This window comes from Lycorma delicatula, chromosome 1, assembly GCF_047948215.1.
Source record: "Lycorma delicatula isolate Av1 chromosome 1, ASM4794821v1, whole genome shotgun sequence".
Taxonomy (NCBI): domain Eukaryota; kingdom Metazoa; phylum Arthropoda; class Insecta; order Hemiptera; family Fulgoridae; genus Lycorma; species Lycorma delicatula.
Window position 1 is genome coordinate 307,003,088 of NC_134455.1, and position 23,709 is coordinate 307,026,796.

The 23,709-nt window shown below is 29.3% G+C and overlaps 1 protein-coding gene across 1 annotated transcript in view; it reads left to right on the top strand.

Moving 5' to 3' along the window:
- The first annotated feature begins 2,579 nt into the window (after window positions 1-2,579).
- The window catches only part of LOC142333547 (uncharacterized), a 33,988-nt gene continuing 12,858 nt past the window's right edge, over window positions 2,580-23,709 (top strand). Inside the window, exons 1-4 of the mRNA XM_075380827.1 lie at window positions 2,580-2,882; window positions 14,281-14,413; window positions 18,961-19,095; window positions 22,972-23,115. Of these exons, the coding sequence (XP_075236942.1) occupies window positions 14,366-14,413; window positions 18,961-19,095; window positions 22,972-23,115 (327 nt within the window). The 5' untranslated portion in view covers window positions 2,580-2,882; window positions 14,281-14,365. The remainder of the gene's footprint in view (window positions 2,883-14,280; window positions 14,414-18,960; window positions 19,096-22,971; window positions 23,116-23,709) is intronic.

Here is a 23,709-nt window from a genome sequence, read left to right on the forward strand (position 1 = left end):
TAATTTATTGGTAACCACAGAATAATGTAATTTTTATTTGAGAGGCTTAGTTTACTTAGTTCCTTTGCCCTTTAGGATGATAAGAACAACTTCATTATTGTCTAGTGTTATCGAAGATAACAGATGAGGTTTCCATATTTCCCATAACTAAATTTCAAACTAGGCTGTACTGTCAAACATTCATTTGAGTCTAATACAAACATTTAAATTTTATTCTCATACTTATAAATAATTACAACCAACGAACATGTTGAGTCAGATAAATGTAAAAGGAAAGGCTTAAGAAGAGAGAAGATTGTCTCTCAAAAAAGGTAATAATTTCCCATTTCACCGGAAGAAGATGAAAAAAAAAGATAAATCCTGTTTCCTCATTCAACCCCCTTTCAATTTAGATACAAGTAAGGCAACTGCCTTCAGCTTCTCTATGCAACTCTCTTGTAAAGAGAGTGCATCACAACCTCCACTAAAAGAGGGCCCCATCAGAGACATATTCCTGTTAGACGAAAAGATACTGACATTGGAAAGACCTGCTGATAATGGTCCGAAGGTGAATTTTGTCGAGAGCAGACCGCAAAAATTTTGCAATTCTCCCAAGGATAACAATAGTAAAAATTTGTTAAAATCCATTATCTAAGGATTGGAAAGGAATACCAAATTCCGTCCACTTTATAAACAAAGTTATCATATACTTGGCATTTAAGATTAAGTGCCTGGTTCTTAATTAGAAAGGTCCTGCAGCAAATAGACAAACGTCTACGCTCTGTAAAAAGTAGAGGATAAAACATTCCCCAACACACTTGCGTAAAAATATGTGACATCATTTCCAATAAAGACCCAACAGAAAGGACAAAGGTTCAGGATTTACACATATAGAGAGGGAACCCATCCTCTCACACATCTGCGTTGTATTCTGGCCAGTAAGCATAGCAGCCACAAACCCGAATAACATTCTGAGAGGAGAATAATGATGTACTGTACGCTCAACATATAGCTTGGGCGCTTCACTACTACTGACTCCTACAGAGACTATTGCCGTCTGCTGGCAAGCGGAAATAATTTTTAGAACCATTTTTCTAGCGAAAGCTGATTACCACGATTGGTCGAAAGTCCGAAACCTGCCGCTTAATGGCGAGCTAACTGAAATTCGCAAACCAGACCGGTATTTTTTCAGTTTGCCTATTAATGCATTCTGTCTCAACCTATTCAGCAGTTGACTTAATAACTGGCTATTTTCAAGGCACCAACAATAAGGTCCCATTGTTACCTTCCAGCTAAGATGCGAATCATATTTGCATTAGCAAAGACAACCTTGTTATTTTACGGTTACTTAGAACAGACATACACTAACATAATCGAATTTTATAAATAAATTAATTCAGAAAAAATCCACTGTATCTCAAAGGAAGACACGCTTCAAACTTCTTGATCACAACCTATATACATGTATATTTGCTCGAAAAATTAGTCAGCAATATCAGGTGCGAACGCAGCACTAGTCACTGAAGGTGGTTACAAGAGTAACCTAAATCGTCATACTTGCCATTTGTTTAATGACCTTAGAAAAATCTATTATTTACACTTTTTAAACAGTAAATCATTTGCGTTAATAAAACAAAACAAGTGATTAAGAGAACTCAAATAGGCTAGCAGAGTGAAAGAATTGAACCTATCAGCACAATTAACGATAAGTATTTAAGATGGTAAGCATAAATATTTAAGAGACAAAAAGTGTGAAAATATTGTCACTTTATAAATGGTACGGTGGGTTTCCCAGCTTTTAGCTCATTAAATTAATTAACCCACCGGGTTGGCCTAGTGGTGAACGCGTCTTCCCAAATCAGCTGATTTGGAAGTCGAAAGTTCCAGCATTCAAGTCAGTTACTTTTATACGGATTTGAATACTAGATCGTGGATACCGGTGTTCTTTGGTGGTTATGTTGCAATTAACCACACATCTCAGAACTGAGAATGTAAGAGACTACACTTCATTTCCACTTATACAAATCATCCTCTGAAGTAATACCTGAACGGTAATTCCCGGAGGCTAAACAGGAAAAAGAAAAAAACAATTACTTAAACTAAACATTCAGTACATCACATCATTGATCGAATCAACTAACACCTGGATCTGCTTCGTCCTCCGAGAGTTACGCACAGTTAGTTGTATTAACTGTTGATTCAGATCATAAAATCAAGTTCCTTTATGTCCTTTCATGTCAGTGGTCCAGTGATTAGGAGGCACTAGCAAGGGGTTGTAGATTAACTTTTGACATCTGAATTATTTGTAATTAGAGAATGGACCCGTACCCATTTAATTATTCTTTTTTGTTAATCCAAATTCTTAACACTTATGTCTTTTAAAATATAATTTTCTCCTTTTCTATTTCGTGTAATAGTTTTTTATCCACGAATGCTGTATTAAATATGTAAAAAAAAAGCAGCCACCCTTGAAAGCTGGTATACTTATCGTCCAAATAATTTGTGGATTAATGTTTACTGAAAATGTTATTGCTATAGAAATATAAACTGTCTTGTGTTGGTACTACGATACTTACATGCATAGTTGTGTGTATGTGCACTTGTCACTTTTGTTGTTCGCTCTGTTTTTAGCCATATTAAATCGTTTTTTGAAACTGATTTTGTACTAATAAAGTATAAAATTAATATAACAAATTGTCTAAGAGATTCAATAACCATCATATAAGATGTATTTTACTATTTATTAGTAGTATAAAAGTACGGATGTTGTGTTTTTAGTACGTACTTTTTGCTCACAAGTGGCGGTACCAGTTCAATTCATTGTGCTTGTACCATTTAGTCTTTCTCTTGAAGCGTTAATATTCTTTATATTGTATTCGATTACCTCAGCCAGTTAAATAATTGTAAGTAATTTTATAAAATTTGCGTTACTTGCTTAAGATCATATGACAACTCGCCAAAACGTTACGATGTTAGCAGTGTGTATTGCACTTTAAACTTTCTGATAAAAAAAGAACAACTGTTTGATCTAGTTTTGTTTGAAATGAACCGAAATATTTATTTTGAGTTATTCAGTTACGAAGAGATGGGGAAATTTTGATTGGTAGTATATTATGTTTCTGAAACTTTTTTACTAGGATTTGAAATTTAGAACTAGACAATTCTTCTGAAATTTGATCGGCAATACCATTTTCATAGATACAAAACGAGCGTCTTAGTAGTTTGAGTAACATTGTTTATTGCAATGGAGATTGTTTGCTCAGTTTACATGAAATTTTAAAATTCTCTCATTAAGTGGGTGTCATTATAACTACATTTTTTACTTACAGAGTAAAGCTTGCGTTACACTATATGATTACATTTCAGTGTATCTGCTTTTTTTTCTATAGTCTATGTAAAAAAAAAATCTTATTCACATACCTAAAGATTTTCATAGTTTGAAGCAGTGTAGTGATTTTTAATTAAATTATTTTTCCCAATCTATAATTACTTACTTGATTGGCCATACAGCCAGTTTTCAACAGCGTATTTAAGAACATTTCTGTAGTCCAACATAATATTTACTTCCATTAGTGAGAAGTAGTGTAGTGTGGTAGTGTAAAAGTTAAAGATTATTCAGCAGACTTTTAATGCTTTGACTGTTGTTATTAACTTCCTGCAAGAGAGTGTTGAGTTATTTTTTATGCGTTAATTATTTCTCTGTTTATTATTCCTCAATATCAAATTATGATGCAAATAATTGTAGTCCAGATGTTCAACCTTGTACCATGATACTTTGTTTATTGTTGACTAGTATATAATGTATGTGATGTAATAAGTCTAGGTTAATTCATACTAATGCAGTTTATACCACTCATTACGGCTTCACTGGAAACATTAAAACATTAAAAAGGTTGATTAAAAGACCTTTTGTTTTAAATGAAATTGATAAATATGAAGAAAAAAAATTGAATATGAGCTTAATTGAAAATGATGATGAGTTTGTTAGTATAATTATTTCTTCCTGAATATTCTTGAAACATGAGAATACATGCAATTAAAAATATATATATATTTTTTTTTTGGTGTTTTTAAAGAGAAGTCATTTTTGGGCTCGCTAATTCAGATTTCTGAAATCTTATGACTATCTTCCTTAATAAATAAGATCAATTTATTTACTCCTTCAATAAACGCAATAAAGTAGTTTCCTAAAGGTTGTTATGTGTAGTTTTTTTGTACTTTTGTTCTGCAACTTTTTGTCACATTTAATGTGAAGTTAAATTTATCAACAGGCCCATTCAACCACAGTCATTGAATGGGCCTGTCAGATGCTTTTTTAATTTATTGATATATTAAAATTTGTATTACTATTATTTGTAAGCTATATTCTGAACTTTCTATAATGTCTGATAAACATATAGATATGAATTTCTTATGACGCTTGTGTTGATAATTGTTGCACTATTTTAAATATAAGGTTGTTATTATTGTAGACTTAGGTGGGCTTCTGATTAATTTGGTGTATTTGGCAAAGCCATTAATTGACTTCTCTCCTCCTTGAGTAATTCTTCAGTGCTGGTCGATTAGTCTTCATACTTTTCCACTTAATTTAGGTTATGTTTAAAAAATGTTATTTCTGATAGCAGGATTATTGTTGTTGAGGTGTAATGTTTTCTAAACTGTATACGTGATCTTGGTAGGACATCTTTGCCATATTGCAGGGTTGAACAAGCTAATTTAATTATGCAATATTATGATAAAAGGTTTATTTCAGCTATAAAGGAGTCATTTTTAACAGAATCCTAATGGAATTTAAATAAATCAGTTGTAATTAAATTTGAACCATCTGCAGAGGTTCAGAATGTCTGTTCTTCTCATCTTAAGTAGATTAAGTTTAACTTTTGTGAACTGGCATGTGTTCCTAATGTCTTAATGTAAATATGCTAAGACATATTTCTTTAAAAATAAAAAATCTGATGGGGCTCTTCCTTGATGGGACTTCCTTGTACACTTATTAAATTACATATACACATTCCTTTTAAATGAAAAGTACATAAAATTTTATTTCTTTAATAACTTCTGATATTCTTTCATATTTTGTTTTATTTTTATTGTTATTGAATTATATATATTGTAAATTTTTTTTTTTTACAATCTGAGGTTAATATTTATTAAGTCAGTATATTTAAATTAAAAAAAAAAGTTAAAAAATGGAGATGTGGTCCGATTAGAAATGATATGCCTTCCCCTTCTAACATCCAAATATTTCATTAATTGAAATTTAATTTGGCTATAACTCTGGAATCAATGAAAATAAGTACCACTTACGATATATAATTGAAAAGCTCTCAATGAGGGCTTATTATTGCAGTTAAGAAAAAGTCCAAAATTCACATTTTTTTGGATTTTGGGCCTTTTTGGACACTTTTGGTTCAGTCGATTGCAATCAAAAGGGGAGGTGCACAACTAGATGTTACAACGTCCTAAATCAAAAATTTCAACATCCTACGGCTAATTGCTTTAGAGTTATGTGAGACGTGTATGTACGTACAGATGTCACACCAAAACTAGTCAAAATTTATTTAGGAATGGTCAAAACAGATATTTCCATTGAAATCTGAAAACCGAAATTTATCAAGATCACAATAGGAAGTAAAAAAAGTGTTGAATGTGTGGGGCTTTTTAAAAAGTACAATTTATATAACATTTTAAAAAATCTCAAAATTATTTTTTTGTAAGCTTTTGATTTCTTCTTAAAAAGGCGTAGAACTGTCCCAACATTTGATAACATTCTGGTTTTGAAGTTTGTACCAGAATGATCACAGTTTCAAAGGGCTCTTTTATTGGATCAAACACATGAAAGCTAGAAGGAGTTTTTTTGGTTTGGACTGAGGGAAGGGTGTTCCCTACACCTTCCATTGAATTATTGTAATTAAGCCTTCAGGATGTCTGTCATGTGTGGTGTGACACTACATGTATAAGCGAAACCCTTTCGTCAGTATTTCTATGGTTGTACAAAATTCAAACCCTTCACAGGGTAACTTTGAACCAATACTCTTTTCATTATATAAAACATACTAAAAACTAGAGGCAGGAACATTTCATACTTGCTAAATAATCTATTAGGTATAAGGAATCATTTTAAGCAGTTTTCACATTTTCTTAGCATTTTAAAACTGAAATTAAATTAACAGGAAGTAAAATTTAATGATTGAGTATGAGAAATAATAAAAACCATGTATTTAAAGTAAAAAATTTATCTTTATAATTAACATAACCACCATGATGATAGTATAAAAACAATATTTCAATAACTGGGTTTATGTTTCAATATTTTCACATTGGTATTGAAAATAAATTTGGAATTACAGTTCATTAAGGAGAGTTTTCTTTAGTGTGCTGCTACTTTGGATTTTGTTTGTTTAAACAACGTAGAGTGATAAAGTGATAGATTGATAAAACATTTTAAAATCAATTTTTTAGCACTTTTTCCAAAAAAATAGTCAGTGTTGAAAAATGGTTTTGTTAAAAAGAAATCTTGGAAAAATACAGTTACTTAGAGGAATCCTTTTAAAAGACTTCTAAATCATTATTATAAAATACATTTTTAAATAGTCAGTCGCCTTTATAGTTACTATTATTTTGTTAGAGAATCGTTTCAGGTGCTGTAAAAAATTTATAATTCACAACACTCATAATTTTTCATTAAGTAAAAGGTTATTTCCATTTTTGAGACAGTTCCATAAAATAAAAAAAATAATTTCATTGAAAAACTTAAACATATAATCAACTGAAAAAATAAGGTATACTTTCAACTGAATGTAATTGAAAACAAAATTTACTGTTACAGTCTAGTGTAAAAACAGTACTTTTAAGTCATAAATCATTTAGCATTATAAAAAGTACTTATGAAAACTATTGATCATATTGTACATAATTAAAAACAGTATTCAAAATCGGGATGTAATCATGTAGATACAATGATGTTAAATTCCTCAGTGCTTCACAGTTGTATTCAATATCTTCTAAGTCTCAAGTTTTTTACTACACAACTGACAAATTGTAGCCTATCTTTAGTGTTATAAAATTTCATAAACCTACAAAAACACAATAAACCATAACATGAAAAATATATCTGATGAATAAACCCAATTATACTAAAATTTACTATTAATTTAATGTTGTATTTTACCAAAAGTAGTGATAAATTGATAATTCAGATTATAAACAAGAAACAGATGTACAGTAAATACCTAAGGATCTAAGGAAAGATCAAGAAACTAAATCATCTAGGCAAATAAAATTGTAGTTTTGCTAGTCACAAGTGATTAGCCCCACGTAATAACCAATTACTGTAATTGCAAAGCTCAGCTGTAAAACAAATAAATTACCAAGAAGAGCAAGTCTCTGGCAACAAATTTTAGGGACTTTGCTATCATCCATTTCTAGTAATTTCATACTTTGACACACCTTTTTCCAACTTTACCAAATAAATGGTAGGTACTATTACCAGATAAATCCAGAAGGTTATTTAAAAATCCAATCTGCACTGCCTCAATTTGATCTATGAATGAATAAGCCTAGAGTTCAGAATTAAAGAAAAATGTCAACATTATTACTGAGTTATAAAAAGTCAAAGAGAAATCCCAAATATCAATTTTTGATTTCACCAAAAATTGTGTTTTCATATAAAATTGTTTTTGAAAATATGAAACAACCTGCATAAAGTTACCTGACAAGCTAAACAAAACTCTTAAATAATTATAATATTATTAATTTTATCAGTTTGTTACCATAAACTAAATTATGGTGATTCTTGACACTACATTTTGAGTATCAAAACCTGATACTACCAAAAGATTACCAGTTTAGTTTTATTTATATTAGCTCTCAAACCAGTATGCAATAAACATTTACAGTTCTCAGTTTTGTTGATCATCAATCCAAACTTAAGATTTTAGTATCAGCAAAGAGTATTTAAAAGATCACAATTATTTAGTATCTTCAAACCATTAGTACTTGCTTGCTGAAAGAACTGAATCACACTGGATAGGCAACATATTGCAACTCTTACAATATATATCCTTCAGTACTATTTGAAAATTCATTACAAAATCTTACTGCAGAAACTTATTTGATGGAGTACTAAAATAATTCAAAATATTGAAAAATTCCAAAATCCATGATAGTATTAACATGAAATTGGTGCATTCTTGCCAACTTAATTACATAACAGAATAAATTATCTATTGTTTGAAGTGAATTTTATTTTTTATTTTGTGGTGGAACAGTGGTGAAGCAGGACTCTGCAATTTTAATGTAATTGTCTTTCTGATACAGGTAAATAACTAATACAGGAAGACTGTTTTGCTTGTGAATAGTATTTTTAGCATTTATACTGAATGAAGTTGTTACTCTGAATGTGTAACTCTAATTAATTACTAATTTCATTTTGTTTGATGTAAATCTTATACCAAATGAAACCTCAAAAGGTTAAACTATATTTTTGTAGTTTTTCTTTACTTTAGATTAAATCTTTATTTGCTATAGAAGAGAAGAAAATAAGCATTTACACAAATAAGCATTTGTACAAGAATGTGCTGCTTCTGCAGCACATTCTTGTACAAATATAAGTATATGTGTAACCATTAGTATTGTATACCATGATATTTAGGTTCTTTTTTATGAGGTATTGGGAATAATAAGCATATGTCATTCCATTTAAAGAGATGATCTTTTTTGTGTCTTAAGACATATCTTTTGTGTAGGTAATGACATTGACAAAAAAATTATTTTAAAAAAAACAACTAGTTTTTAATAAGTAATGCTAGTAAAACATTCCTTTACCATTAATTTCTTTAGAAAAAGTAAAATAAGGTAATTTTATTTTATTTTTAGTGAAATTGCTTGTGTTTTTTTTAGGAAATAAATGAAGAAAATATTCAAATTGACGTACGAATTATCCTCACAATGATTTCCCCTGTTTATTATTGAAATAGTACAAATTTTATTTTATTCTGCTTACCACTGTATCTTATAAAAATAAAGTACACTTGTTTCAAAACAAAATAATTCATGTAATATCATCTTCATAATAAAATAAAATGCCTTTTAGTAAAGTTTACTATTTACTTGTTCTTAATATACTTTATAAGTAGACCAAATAAAATTTCATATTTCAGGATTGAAATTTTGTTTTTCACTTTCATGTTAGAAATGGCTTTTAAAAATAGTTATATCATGTGCTGTGGTATACTGAGTTAGCCGGAAGGACTATTTAACATACTAGCACAGCAGATCAAAAAGTAATGAGATAAAACTGAATTCAGTTGTGAACAACTTATGAAAATTAAGATATAAAAAGTTTAAGGCTAGTTCATTACTGCTTTCAAAAAGTGTAGAGGAATAAGAAGCTTGACTTGTTTCACTCACCAGTACATCACACAGGGAGGTTAAAGATAGTTAAAACATGTTGGTTATACAGAGATACTCAACTATTGTGCAATGTTAGTTTAAATTTTTCTTGTGGTCTTGATATAAATGTAACAAAAATTTATATAAATATATCAAGACTAATCCATGTAACATAAGTAATTGGTGAAGATATTCATAGGCCCGCCAGTCTATTTAATTTTTATAAATGATGTTAAAACATCTTGTGTATTTGCAGATGATTTAAAACTTTATAAAGCAATAAATAACCCTAATGATATTAAATTATTTAAAGTGATTTACAAAAATGGTGCGAGTCTAATGGGGTTTGTTGCAGTCTTAATAAATCTTTTCATATTATTTTGGGAAAGTTAATGCTGCTGATTATGTTAAGTGGCATTTGTCTCTAAAAGGTTTCAGGCATTAAACACTTAGTATTATTTATTGATGGTAAACTAACATTCCAACACCATATTGAACATATTGTCTCTGAAACTGATTAAACAGGTTAATTTATTAAAAGATTTACAAAATGTTTTGAATCTTTTAGAATTGTACTTTTCATATATTTATCCTGTTCTAACATATTGTTCAGTTATTTTGAGACTTCATAAAAATTATCTAAATAAGTTGCTTGAAAAACCTTGTCGCGCTTATTTAAGATGTTCTGCATATAACGTAGGTGAACCAATGCATTACTCTAATCATGATTATAGTTATATTTTGAACTTGTTAAGAATTCCAAATTTTGAATCATCTTTTGATAGAACTGAGCTCTTACAATTATTTAGTTTTAATATTCCTAGTTGTTACCTTAAACACAATAATTATTATTTTTATGTTAAATTTGCAATGGAGATCACCGATAATTTGATTATATTTACTTCGTAATCATCACATTTGCTGGTTTAACATTTATAATATTAGCAAATATTTCATTTCTAATCCATCGAGAAAAATTTTATTATTTGAATAATATTTACTTCGATTACTATAGCAAAGTCTGTCTCTTATGTTACTTATACGTATTTATATATTTGTTTCCATGGGAAATTTTCCATATATCATAAATATATAATAAATATATATAGAAATTATTTATTATCAATGATGCTGTCTTAACTCTAGAATACTAATACATGTAAGACATGTATATATCTTTTTATTATTGATGTGCAATTCCCCCACCTGTAATCCTGTACCACTTTCTTTTGGAGTGTCTAAAATCTAGTTATGTTGAAGGTAACTGCTTTTCAATGTGATTCTCTGTTCTATCTCTCATTGTTAAAATTTTTTGGGTAGTCACAATGCTTTTTTACATAAAGAATTTTTATATGTCCATTTTATATATTTTTAATTGTAAGTCCTGATATATCAGTTTGATATATATTAGTGATTAACTACTTAAATTGTACGTGAATCAAATATATTATTATTAGAAGTAGAAGAATATAAAATTAAATGGAATTAGATGATTCTGAAATTGAAATTTTTTTACCGAAAATATCTTTAAAATTCTTTAATTTTTTGGGAAAGTGGAATAAACAATGTATCGTAATGTCTACAATATTTTTAATCATTAGGTTTTTCTTATGTTCCATTTTAAAGAATAGTACAAAGATTTTATACATTTTCCAAATTGTACAACTTCAGAGTAATTATATTCAATGTTTTTGAGATCGTGTAGTTACTGTCATTGATAAGAGAAATAACGAAAGAGAATCCTGTTTGCATTTGAGGGGCTGCAAAATGACAAACGTGATGAAAATTTTCTTCATATAAAAGTAGATAAAGAATCAAAGTTTGGAGATGTTAGTGATAGATTGCATTTATCAAGTGATGATGGAATGAATAATCAGAGAGAGACTGGTTCTTGTACTAAAAGTTTTAATGAAATTTGGCATTTAGGGAAAGACAATTCACTTAAACAGTTTTTTACAATTAAACTGTCATAACTAGCATCTCTATTAATCCATATCCTAAATGAAAACTTGCTCCTAGTACTGTAATAGTAAAAGGCAGAAAAGGAGGGCATAAATCAAATGCTTTGTAGATTAATTAGTAATTAAAATTGAAAACCAAGAGATACATTTTAAAAATGACTGCAAATGGTTTAGAAAAAACCTGATTAAAAAAAATACCACTTAGAAAAACAATCAATAAAAATGTAATGTAGAGGGTGTGATAAAAAAGTAACACAAATTACAATTTCTTTATCATAAAGAATTTACTTATTATTCTGCATTAATATGCCCTTCAATGTTGTCTCCAGAGATTCAACAAACTTATGTCAGTGTTTCTTCCAATCCTCAAAACATTTACGGAAAACTTTTTTGATATGGCTTTAAGTTCACTTAGCTTCATGTTAATTTTATCTACTATCTCATATTGTTCTTCTAATGTTCACTTAATCAGTGGAAACAAGAGAAAGTTTCTGGGTGCCAAGTCCAGATAATGCAACAGCTGCAGTGAGCAGTATGGTGTTATTTTTGGCAAAATAATCATGAATTAATAGCGAAATGTGATCTGGAGCATTATTATGGTGCAAAATCAAAGAATTGTTTGCCCACATTTGTGGTCTTTTCTTTGGTTTGCCTCATGTGAAACTACTAAGTAATGCTGTTACAACTTTTCCCCATTATTGCACTTCATTAGATTTTTAACCCAGAATTTAATGGAAATCCTTTGTCTGTCATTTTCAAATAAAATAAATCACCAGTTGTAAAATAATACATCATAATTATTCAGCTACTATATTTAATTTTGCACATTTAATAATATGGCTGAAAATATTGATACAGATTGTAGGCAGTGCTAGTAGAAAAAAAATTATTTCAGCAAAAGACATAACAGGCAGAATTTAAAAATTCTCTTTTTTTTATCACACCTTGTACATCAGGCCTAGATCTTTAAAAAATGCAGTGTTATGAATGCATCCAGCTGTGTATTGAGATAATATTGTGGCAAGTGTTTTACATAGAAAGAATGAAAAAACAGAAATATAGTGATGTGGTATTATTTGAGATTTAATATGAATTTACATAGTCTTTCGTGATGAACAAAATGTAATGCCAGATTTGTTGATATTTTTCTACAATAATGAAAGATAATCACATTCCTGCTGAAATGGTCTTTAAAGATTCCTACAATATAAACCGCAATGGTGCATTGTAATCATCTAAAGAAAGATTTAACTTTCTTATTAATTGGCAAATTGGTGAGGAAAAGGAGATAGAAATCAGTTAGTTGGCTTTAGTGAAAGAAATTTGGAAACTGCTTTTTCAGAATTGTAGGCAAAGGTACAGCCCTGGAAATTAATGTGAAATTGAACAGTTAATCAGTCTTATGAGAAAATTTCCTTTTTGTGTTTGTATGAGCACCAAGTCCAATAAGCATACATTGAAATTATCAAGCTTTGTGACAGGGAGATTCCATTACATGGTTTTTGCTGTTCAACTTGGTTGGGGGTCTGTATCTAATCGACATAGAGCAGTATACTATGTCGACCCGGTAATTAAAACAGTATTGGGTTCAAACTAAAAACCCACTTTGGAAAACTGGTTTGCCAGTGTCACACTTTCTAAGAACATGTTGATGAGATACAATCTAATTTATGTAGGCACCATCCAAAAAAATAAACATGCCTGCCACATCAGTTTGTTAGCTCAAAATTCAAATTCAGAAAACCTCTGGTACATTGATATTTGCCATTTCTGGGAGTTCAGGACTGCTGTTTCTTACATTTCTTACAGGACAACAACAAAAGAAAATTGTTAGTTTTAAAATCCACAATCCAAATGTATGAGAGTTCTCCATGAATCTTAAGATTGTACACATGTACAGGAGTACAAAAATTGGGAGTCAACAAGTTTGTTTAAATGCCCCAATCAGTGTGTTATGGGGAGAAAACTATAAAGAATGGCCATTTTTTTCATTATGATAAATACCAATGAAATGAGGAGCTACAATATTTACACACCAGTGTTTCAAAGTTTGTAAATTGATGTAATTGCAAAGACTTATGTTTACAGAGTTGGATTGCTGTTTATCTTAGAGTAGCTTTCAATAAAGCTCCAGGTAAAACTGGAACTACAAGAGACCATCAACTAACTTTCCTCAGTCGGAAGTTTGAAAGTATTAACTCTGTGTAGTTGAACCTGTCTGTGATTAACATCAAGTTAAATTTTGTCAAAGATGCTAGAACATGTAATTTTTGAAATTGTAACACAAAATTTTCATTCCATAATTATTCTTTACTACATCATTTTTGCTAAATTGCACATAATCTTATTTTTGTGTTATTTCATTGCGTTTTTTTATAAATTCCTTTTATGACCTTAAAGTACATTTTTTTTACTTTTTAATAATGATTAAGATGATAATGTAGTCTAATACTGTATAAAAAACCAAATTTAAATAACTACATTTTTACTTTTATACATATTTAAAGATTTTTTTTGTATATAGCCAGTTAGCATATATACTTGCATGAAGAGACTAGTAATTACAATAGGCAGTATATGTTAATGTAAGATTTGAAATATTGCTGTTTTTATAGTGATTATTTTATACTTTCCAATTTAAAATACTATTGTAATTCATAAAAACCATAGAATTTTAAAATTACCTTATTTTATATATGTTAGTAATAAATATCGTGAAGGTAATGAATATTCTGTAGTTAAGCAGTATGAGATGTGTTAATCTTGAATTATAAAGTAGCCTGCGTAATAGCTTATGAGTATCAGTTCCTTTTCATCTCAGAACACAGACCGTGATTGATGTATTAGCAGGATAGACTCATTATAATTATTAAATAATTATAAATTAACAATAATTAAATTGACATACCTTTTATTTGTTACTAATTTTTTTCTTTTTTAATAACAGGAATTGGATGAACCTATTTGTAATAAAACTTATTAATTTGTGAAAATTTGGTGTGTAATTAAAAACAGAAGAAATATTACTAATAATGGATTTGTTGTGTGTAAAACCTATCAAATTAAAAGATGATGTACTTGTGAGTATTTAAGGTCTTGACATGTGTTTTTGTCAACAGTTAAGTTTTATAATGTTGAAAGTCATTTTAATGTTAATTTCTTTCCCTATAGTTAAGAGTACAACAATAAAATATATTATTAGTAAACATGTAGTACTTAATTACTTGATATTTGATGAAATGAATCTGCTTGAAAAGAGCTTTGTCAAAATAATGAGCAAAAAGTTATTAATTATTGAAATAAATTTGATAAAAACATATTAAAAAAGGATTGTGATGATGGTTTATAAATGTACAACAACCACACACACACACACACATCTGTTTCACTGTCAAGATGTTTTCATTAATTTATATTAAAATGTTAGTGAAGTTTTCGCTCAAAAACTTCTCCATGCCTATTTATGTCTTTCCTCGAAGGGTTACAAAGTATGTTCAGAAAATAACCATTTTTAAAAATGGTTAAAAATTTTAAAAATGATTAAAAATGAAAATTACATTTTTAATTATGCCCCAACGGAGGTATTCAGTGATGTGCAGTTGACAGCATTGTGTTCTGCACAACCTCCTCTGTAACCACATGTTCTTGGATTGTTGATATCTTGTTTAGTTTTTGTGTTACTATTATTTGACTGGAATTGTTTAAGTGTAAGTAGCGATTTTTAGGAGCAACTATACAATATAAAATTTTGCATGAAACTAGGGAAAACTCACAGAAATGTTTCATCTTTTGAAACAAGCTTACAAAGATGATGCTTTGGTCATACACAATGGTACAAATGGTTTTCATGATTTAAAAGTGATCGTCAGTTAATTGAAGATGACCCTCGACCAGGAAAGCCTTTGACTTAAACTGATGACATCCACGTTCAGAAAATCAATGATCTGGTGTGTGCAAATCACTGATTGACTGTTAGAGAACTTGCAGAAGAGGTTAGTAATTCAATTGGATATGTCATGACATTTTGACTGAAAAATTGAACGTGCATAGAGATGCAGCAAAAATTGTTCCTCGTTCATAGAGTGGACATTTTTCACCAACTTCTTGAACAAGCCGATGACAATGAAACATTCATGCAAAGGATCGTAACAGAGATGAAAGCTGGGTTTATGGCTACAACATTAAGACAAAGGTTCAAGCATCACAATGGATTGGCAAAGGATCTCCACGCCCCAAGAAAGCACGTCAGTGTTGATCCAGTGTCAAAGTGGTGCTCCTGTTATTTTGATTTTAATGGAATTGTATAATGGAAGTTTAATAGTTTAATGGAATTGATCCAGTGTCATAGTGGTGCTCCTGTTATTTTGATTTTAATGGAATTGTATAATGGAAGTTTAATAGTTTAATGGAATTGACATTTTTACTGAAAAATTGAACGTGCATAGAGATGCAGCAAAAATTGTTCCTCGTTCATAGAGTGGACATTTTTCACCAACTTCTTGAACAAGCCGATGACAATGAAACATTCATGCAAAGGATCGTAACAGAGATGAAAGCTGGGTTTATGGCTACAACATTAAGACAAAGGTTCAAGCATCACAATGGATTGGCAAAGGATCTCCACGCCCCAAGAAAGCACGTCAGTGTTGATCCAGTGTCAAAGTGGTGCTCCTGTTATTTTGATTTTAATGGAATTGTATATTTTAAATTCTTGCCTCAAGGTGAAACAGTGAACCATGCATACTATCAAGGTGTTTTACAGAATGGTTACATTAAAAAATTTGCAAAAAGAGACCAGAGGTTTGGCGAGACAACTCATGGTTCCTTCACCACGACAATGTGCCACACACTCAGCTTTGTCAATTCGTCAGTTTTGTGCCAAAAATCAGATGGCCTCAGCCTCCCTACTTTCACACCTGGCTCCTTGTGATTTTTTCTTATTTCTGAAATTAAAATCAGTGATGAAAGGATGCCATTTTGAGACTATTGATGACATTAAAGCAAATTTTTCATGAACCTTAAAGGCCATATCAAATGAAGCTATCCAAGAGTGTTTTGTGAGGTGGAAACACTGCTGGGAAAAGTGAAGGAGAGTACTTTGAAGGGGAAAAAGATCAATAATCTGTAAAATTAATAAAGATTAAAAAAATAAAGTTCAGTTATTTTCTTAACAGACCTTGCTGGCAGTTAATTATGTTGATCTTGAACAATTTCATCTCTATCTTTTGTTGCCACTGAGGCTGTGTATGGTAAACGTTTATTACCCTGTTTAAATATTTATGTTAAATTTTGTTCAGCTCACTCTGAGAAGTGTCCCAACAGATTCATTCCTTAGCCATTATGGTTATCTACATTAAATCTCCTTTTTAAGCTTGATAGATAAAGCTTGACCAGAGCAAACTGTAATATAAATACCGAGAAGTGTGAGCATCTTGAGTTTAACTAACAGTAATCCACTATTCCTGCCGAAGCCATTATTCTTTTAGCATCCTTCTATCTTAAGAATAAAATTAGGTACATTAAATACTTTTAAGCATACAATATAATTTAAGTTTAAGAATTTTTATCATTTGTAAAAGATATTTAACCAAAATCAGAAATTTGAGCAAACGATTAAATATTTGGTCAGTGCAGTATCATCGATTTATACTAGAAATTCCCAAAAGATTGTTAAGAAGTTTAGATTATTTGAACATTATAACTTTAATAATAAAAAAAGTAATTAAACCTTCCATAAATGGTGTAGTTAAAGAAAAATAACTACTGCAAAAAAAAATGAAAAAAAAATTTTTTTCTATTTTTAAAGGATGATATAGCAGGATAAGATATAAAGGTACAGGTGATGTAGCATACAAAAATGTAAATATTGTTTTAAAAAGCTTGGCCACAATTTAATTTGAATTTTTTGTCAGATGATTTTATATGGGTTAACCTGATGCACGTTTAATCCTGTTTAATTATTTAAAGGATGATTTTGTTCCTTAAAGTGGAATGATTGTTACTTATTAATGTTGGATGAAATAATTTTGACAGATTTCACTGCTACATCTCAACTGAATGAGAAATACTGATTTTGAAAATTTTTTTATCTCTAATAAAAAATCCCTTCTAAATGAAATTACTACTTACAAAGTTCAAGACTCAAACTTTCTGTTATTCTGTATTTATCACCTTTTTTTAACGCCTAATTAGTAACATATATTTAAAGTAATATAATTTTTACCTGATTTTTGCTAAAGATCTCTTTTAAAATGCAAAATTGTAGTTTCATAATTCTGCAGGAAATGGGAAAATTATTAATGAATGAGTTTGATGAGAGATTTATCAGTGAATGAAATTGTGAGAACTTTCCCATTTAAATATAAACTGGTTATCACCCTTTTTTACTCCCTGATAAACGAGAGAGAATAAAGTGACAGCTTGCTTGTTGTGTACTGAGATATCTAGTTGGGTTTCAAAGTTCAGTTTTTTGGTTTCAGCACTTCCTTAAGCTCTTTTTTTTTAATTTAATTTTTGGAATGGTAAAATAATTATTGCATATTTTTCTCAATAGTCCGTTAGAAATAAAATAGTTAAATTTCAGTGTATGAAAATTTTAAGAGAAAATTTAAGAGTTGTGATGAATTACTTGGATGTGGGCTCTTTATTTTTTATTTTTTTGCTGTGAACTAAATAGTTCATCTCATATCTATCCTATATCATAGAATTTGTATATTTACTTAAACAACTGCTTGTTTTTCAAAGTGAAATGAGTTTTTTCAACTGGAACAATTTGTGATGTAAAAATTATTTTAATTTTTTATTTTCTTGTTTTAATAAATAAAGAAATAGTTGACTATTTTTAATTACACTAACTAGACTAAGGGTTAGTTAATAGTTGACCAACTACATTTTTTATTTTTATTTTGAGCTAAAATGCATCAGCATTGAAAAAATAAATGATCTTTTTTTTGCTGCATCATGTAGTGAAATGACCTGATCTTAAAAGGGAAAACTCTAATATTTATTTTTTTATAAAAATAAATATTATGCCTACCTCTGTAGTAGAGTGGTAGCCTCTCAGTTTTTCATTTGGAAGATCCTGGATTTGAATTCCAACAGGCATGTCGTTTCTCGTACTCTAAAAAATTTCTGTGCACAAGTTTCAAACTTACGTGGTAAATTAATCACCACTATTAATATAATTTTCATGTACATAAAATCATTTTATTTGTTGATATTTTTGTTTTGTATATCCTTGATTTTAAATATCATCAAAGTTTATCAGTTCCTAAATTTTTCTGTGAAAATTTATAATATATAAATTACCTTATGATTGAGTTTATTAAAAAAAGATAAAAATAAATGTGTTATGCTATACAGATTATTTCTTGTTCGTATGGAGTGTTTTATTCCTAATTATATGAGTACACTATGCAATCTATAAAGTATGTTTACAAAGTAATGAATATTTGTGGCACTAATAAGGTTAATAATGGTGTATAAAAATATCTGTATGTCCAATTTAACACTTTTTAGAATAAAGAATTTAATGATTATGACTGTGATCAGCCAAAATTCATACATTTTTCATATCTATGTATGTGGGTTGAAGTAGTGAGAATTTAATACAATTTTTTTCTTACAGAAAAGTAGTGCTTTCATACTAAATGAAGTTCCATTGTGCTCTAACATTGACATTAAAGTGGAATTACAAGAAAGTGCAACTGTGGAAACGGAATATTTGTTTTTACAACCTGCTGAGGTGATGGAAGATGATTGTGTAAGTAATCTTTTTTCAGTCATCTGACTGGTATTCTCCATTATTTTATGTTATGCACTGATCCTTTTTTTTTAAATATTTACTACATCTACATCTGTAATGAAACATTAAAGTACACTTTAATGGGTTTTTTCCTCTTGTTATTGCTACACTCTCCTTTTATCAAACTAACTGAATGTGGGTATCTTTCTGTGGCTTCTTCTTTGGCAAAAATTTAAAAAGGGGTATATTTTGAAATGTACATTTAGTTATTTTTCTACATAATTTCCATGTGTGTGCATACACATACCCCTATGCACACACATGTGCGCATGTGGTATATTGGATTTGTGTGTGGTATTAAAAAATATATTTTTTTAGGATTAAAATGAATTCAGTTACTTTTATTATAAAAATTTTAAGTTTATTTTGATTTACTAAGTCTTGGATAAGAAAATTACTTTTACTCATGTGCACTTATGTACACATGTAAGAAGTTATACTTCTTTGGTGTGAATAAAAGAATAATTTTTTATGCATTCAGACAAATTTGAATGAGTCAAACAATTGATGGACGACATTAATTCCACGAATAAAAGTTTGAATAAGTAACAAATTAAATAATATTTATTTTCTACAGTTTAAAAAGTATTGAAGTATTTGTTGTCATATAAAACAAAATTCATTGAATATATTTTGATTAGTTTAGTTCCATTAATTCTTGGGATGACAATTGAATAGGCACGAGGGATATCAGCGGCTTATGATATGAAAAATATGATACAAATAGTTTTATTTTATTAAAAAATTTGTTTTTGGTAAATTTAAAATTATTTATGCAAAATCAATAATTTATCTGATGCATGCCATTTTCTGTTTCATTAAAAAGTATAATTTTATTTATAAAAAATAAAATAATTTATTTAAAAATAATACTTATATAAATATAACCTCAACTCTTGATACACAATTTTCACAAAGAAATAAAAAATAAATATACGCTGCAATATAAATAAAATTTATGAATATGAACAGCAATATTCACAGTTCAAAATATCCATCTTCAGAAATTTGTGTATATAAATATATATATATATGTATTACGACTCAATATCTGTTATGTTTACACGCATGTGTGTGCAAACTGATCTACTTGGGCCTGCACAAATCTTCATAGTGTGTTTCATCAGTGTGCGTAACTTCTGTAACTTGCTGAAAGTACATTCTGGTCAGTTTTCCTAATACGCCAAAAGCTCTGTAACTTCAAAAAGAAATTAAATTATTTTAAATTTTATTAAAGAAAAATAAAATATTGCACAATTAGTGTAAAAAAAAAACAAAATAAAAAAAACATTTATAAAAAGAGGAAACTTATTTTTTATATGGTGTCCCAGCAAATTATTATCAAAATATGATTGTAATTCATTTACTGTGTTGATTAAATTAGTATTATCAACATAATACCCTGTTTCAAGTGATTGACATTCTATTGTATGCCATATAATTTTTAGAAAAATAAAATATGTACAAAAAATAGTTTTATCATTTGATTTTTTTTTTATCTACAATGAAAAAAATGATTTATTTAAATAATTGAGTCCAAGAATACATCCCTCTACAGTTAAAAATAGAATTGGCATGGTATAGTATACAAGAATGTAAAAAATACAGGGTGATTTTTTTAGTCCTGTTACCCAATTTTTAATGTCTAGTCATTTTTTTCTAAGAAAGGGAAATTTTGTTTTGTGACACGAAGTTGGTAGCGCTACTCAACCGGTATAGATATGCAGTGTGAGTTAATTCTCCTTGAGCTGTGTAAACTTTTGTGCCGTTTCTGGTCATGTTACGAACACAATGTCTTTTACCATAGAACTAGTTTTCATTCTTGAACAATATTTTGCTACGAAATCGTACATGAGTGTAAAAGAATCATTTCAGATTAAATTTGTTGGTGTTCCTCTGCCAGAAAAAATGCCAATTTCTAGGCTAGCAAACCAATTTTGAGAGACAGGTAGTGTTTGTGACAGAAAACGTATTGGTCAACCAACTTGCTTGACAGATGACGTTTTAGAGAATGTGAAAACAAGATCATCATTTTGCCTCCATGACTTCTATCGTCTCTAGATTCGTCTCAGATTTTGTCCTTTTTAGGTCATTTTCAACTCTTGTTACAGCCAGAAGTTGCACAGAACTAAATCTGGGCTTATGGTGTGTGAGCAACCGTTTTAATTTTTTTAAATTCAGTATTTGCAGACTGTCTGAGCGACATAAGGGCATATATTATCATGATGCAACAAAAGTCGTTATTCCAGGGCATTTATTTCTGATGTGATTCAGCATTATCTTTAGTACCCCTGATGCACCAGATTTACAGCCATCTTTGTAGGTACCTGATGTTGGTAAATTAATCCTTAATGATCAAAAATGTTGATCATCATGACTTGATCATCATGAAGTTGCTGTTTGCAGCTTTTGCCTTTTTCAGAGGTGATGAAGAAGTTGACTACCACTGGGAGCTTTGTTATTTTATCTCAGGGTCATAATAAAACATCCAAGACTTGTCAGTGGTTGCCACATTATGCAAAGAGCACATTCCTTGCTTCTTGTAGAGAGACAACATTTTGCAAACAAATATATGTGGTACTCCATTTGGTCAACGTTAAGGACTGCAGAACCCAACAATAAGCAATGCATTTCATATGTATCTGGTGCTCAGAATGTTGTGTGCATTGCTTTTTAGATATTTAGCAATTTTTCCGACTGCTAGATACCAATATTTGTTAAATGTTTTGTAGTTTGTACATTTCAGTAGCTGATTTTTATTAACGGACACAAAACTATATTGCATACAACATTTCTCCTTCAGGTAGTTCTCCCTTGCATTTTCTGTTTCTGAAGAACATATACACTTCATTGCTTTCATCTATTGCATTTTCTTTCATTCCTCTAATATATCATTTATTCTCTTGTTTATTAATGTTCTTTTTCATTGGTAATAATTCTTTCATTTAAAGTTTTTCATTAATTCTGTACTTTACTGATTTTTTCAGTCATGTTTTTCTTTGTTCAAAATTTATCTTTACATTCTTTTAATTTGTCTGATTTCCTTCTCTCTCTTTCTTCCCAAATTATTTTTTTAAGATTTCAACTCCTTACTAACTACAATATGCATTTCATCATAACTAAATTCTGATAATTATTCATGTTTGTTAGAATGGTAAATAGTTGATATGCATGTAAAAGATTTAAAAATCATGGATTTCTTGGTCTTGGAATGGTAGCTACCATATAGAAAAATTGTTATTATGTGATGTATTTTTATGTAGCTCTAAGAAAGGATGAGGAATGATACAATAAGTTTTATTTTGATTGTGCATCCACTTTTGACTTAAAAAATCAAATGGTTAAATAAATTGGAAAAAAATCTACAAAGTAAATTTCTGAAGGGCATATCTCCATCCTAATAGATTTTCTTCTTTTTTTAATTCTGTTCATTCTTGGATTTCATCCTTTTTTTCTGCCAATCTTGTGTAGAGAAATCATTGGCAGGCTTTCCCATTTTTAATTCTGTCTATAGTTTCTCTACCTGAATTTTTTCCTGTTACTTTACATTTATTTTCTTCAGTATATTGTTAATTTTATCTTTTTCTAAATCCAGCTATTTACCTTAAATTCTCCTGCCTTACTGTTTAGGGCTATGTGATTATTCTTTACCTATCACTTCTCATTTAGCTCTTTGCTTTTCCTCAGTTCTCTATGGTTGTTTTTGCCTTTTTTTAAGAACATGTTAGCCAACATAACCATATTTTCACTTCCTCTCTTTAAGGGTTTGCATCAGCATTATTAGATGCTTTAATTTCTCTGTACTATTTTGATTAATATGTATTTCTGTTCCAGAGTATGGATTATACTAAATTACATGCAGCATTATCGTTAAAAGAGGATGACCCTTTACATATAGATTCTAGTAATAACTGTGAACAATTAGCATGCATTAAAGTTGAATGTGGTGATGATGGCATTGTTAAACAAGAAGAATTGGTAAAGTATTGCATATTTAATTTGTATGGTTAACTACTTAACTACATTCTCATATCATCTAATTCCTTCTTTGCTCACTTTTAATCTTAATTCTCTGTTTCATTACTATTTTCAGGGACATATTCACTGCATACAGGGTCTGTAACTCAATTATATAACATCTTTCTTTATCATGCTCACTTGACCTGTGTGATGATGTGCTCCATTTCTTTCTATTGTTCGCAATTTATTCTTACATCATCTGTCATTAAATCACTGTAACCTTGGTAGTAGTTTAAAGGAATTCATATTAATGATTACCTTAATTACTATCTCATTTTGCTTTCTCATTTGATTATATTCATTTTGACCAGTTTATAAGCCCAGTGGATTTATATGTGTACCATTGTATTATATACTGTATTTACTCATGTAATTCACTCACAGGATTGTGTAATTCACCCACCTGAGTATTTAAATAATTTTTTTAAATATATTTATTATATTATCAATATTTTATATATATATATTTATTTTTTTAAATATTCAGTCAAATAAATATCATTTTCTCACTGATTATATCACATTCTAGTTTCATTATAAACTGTAAAATCG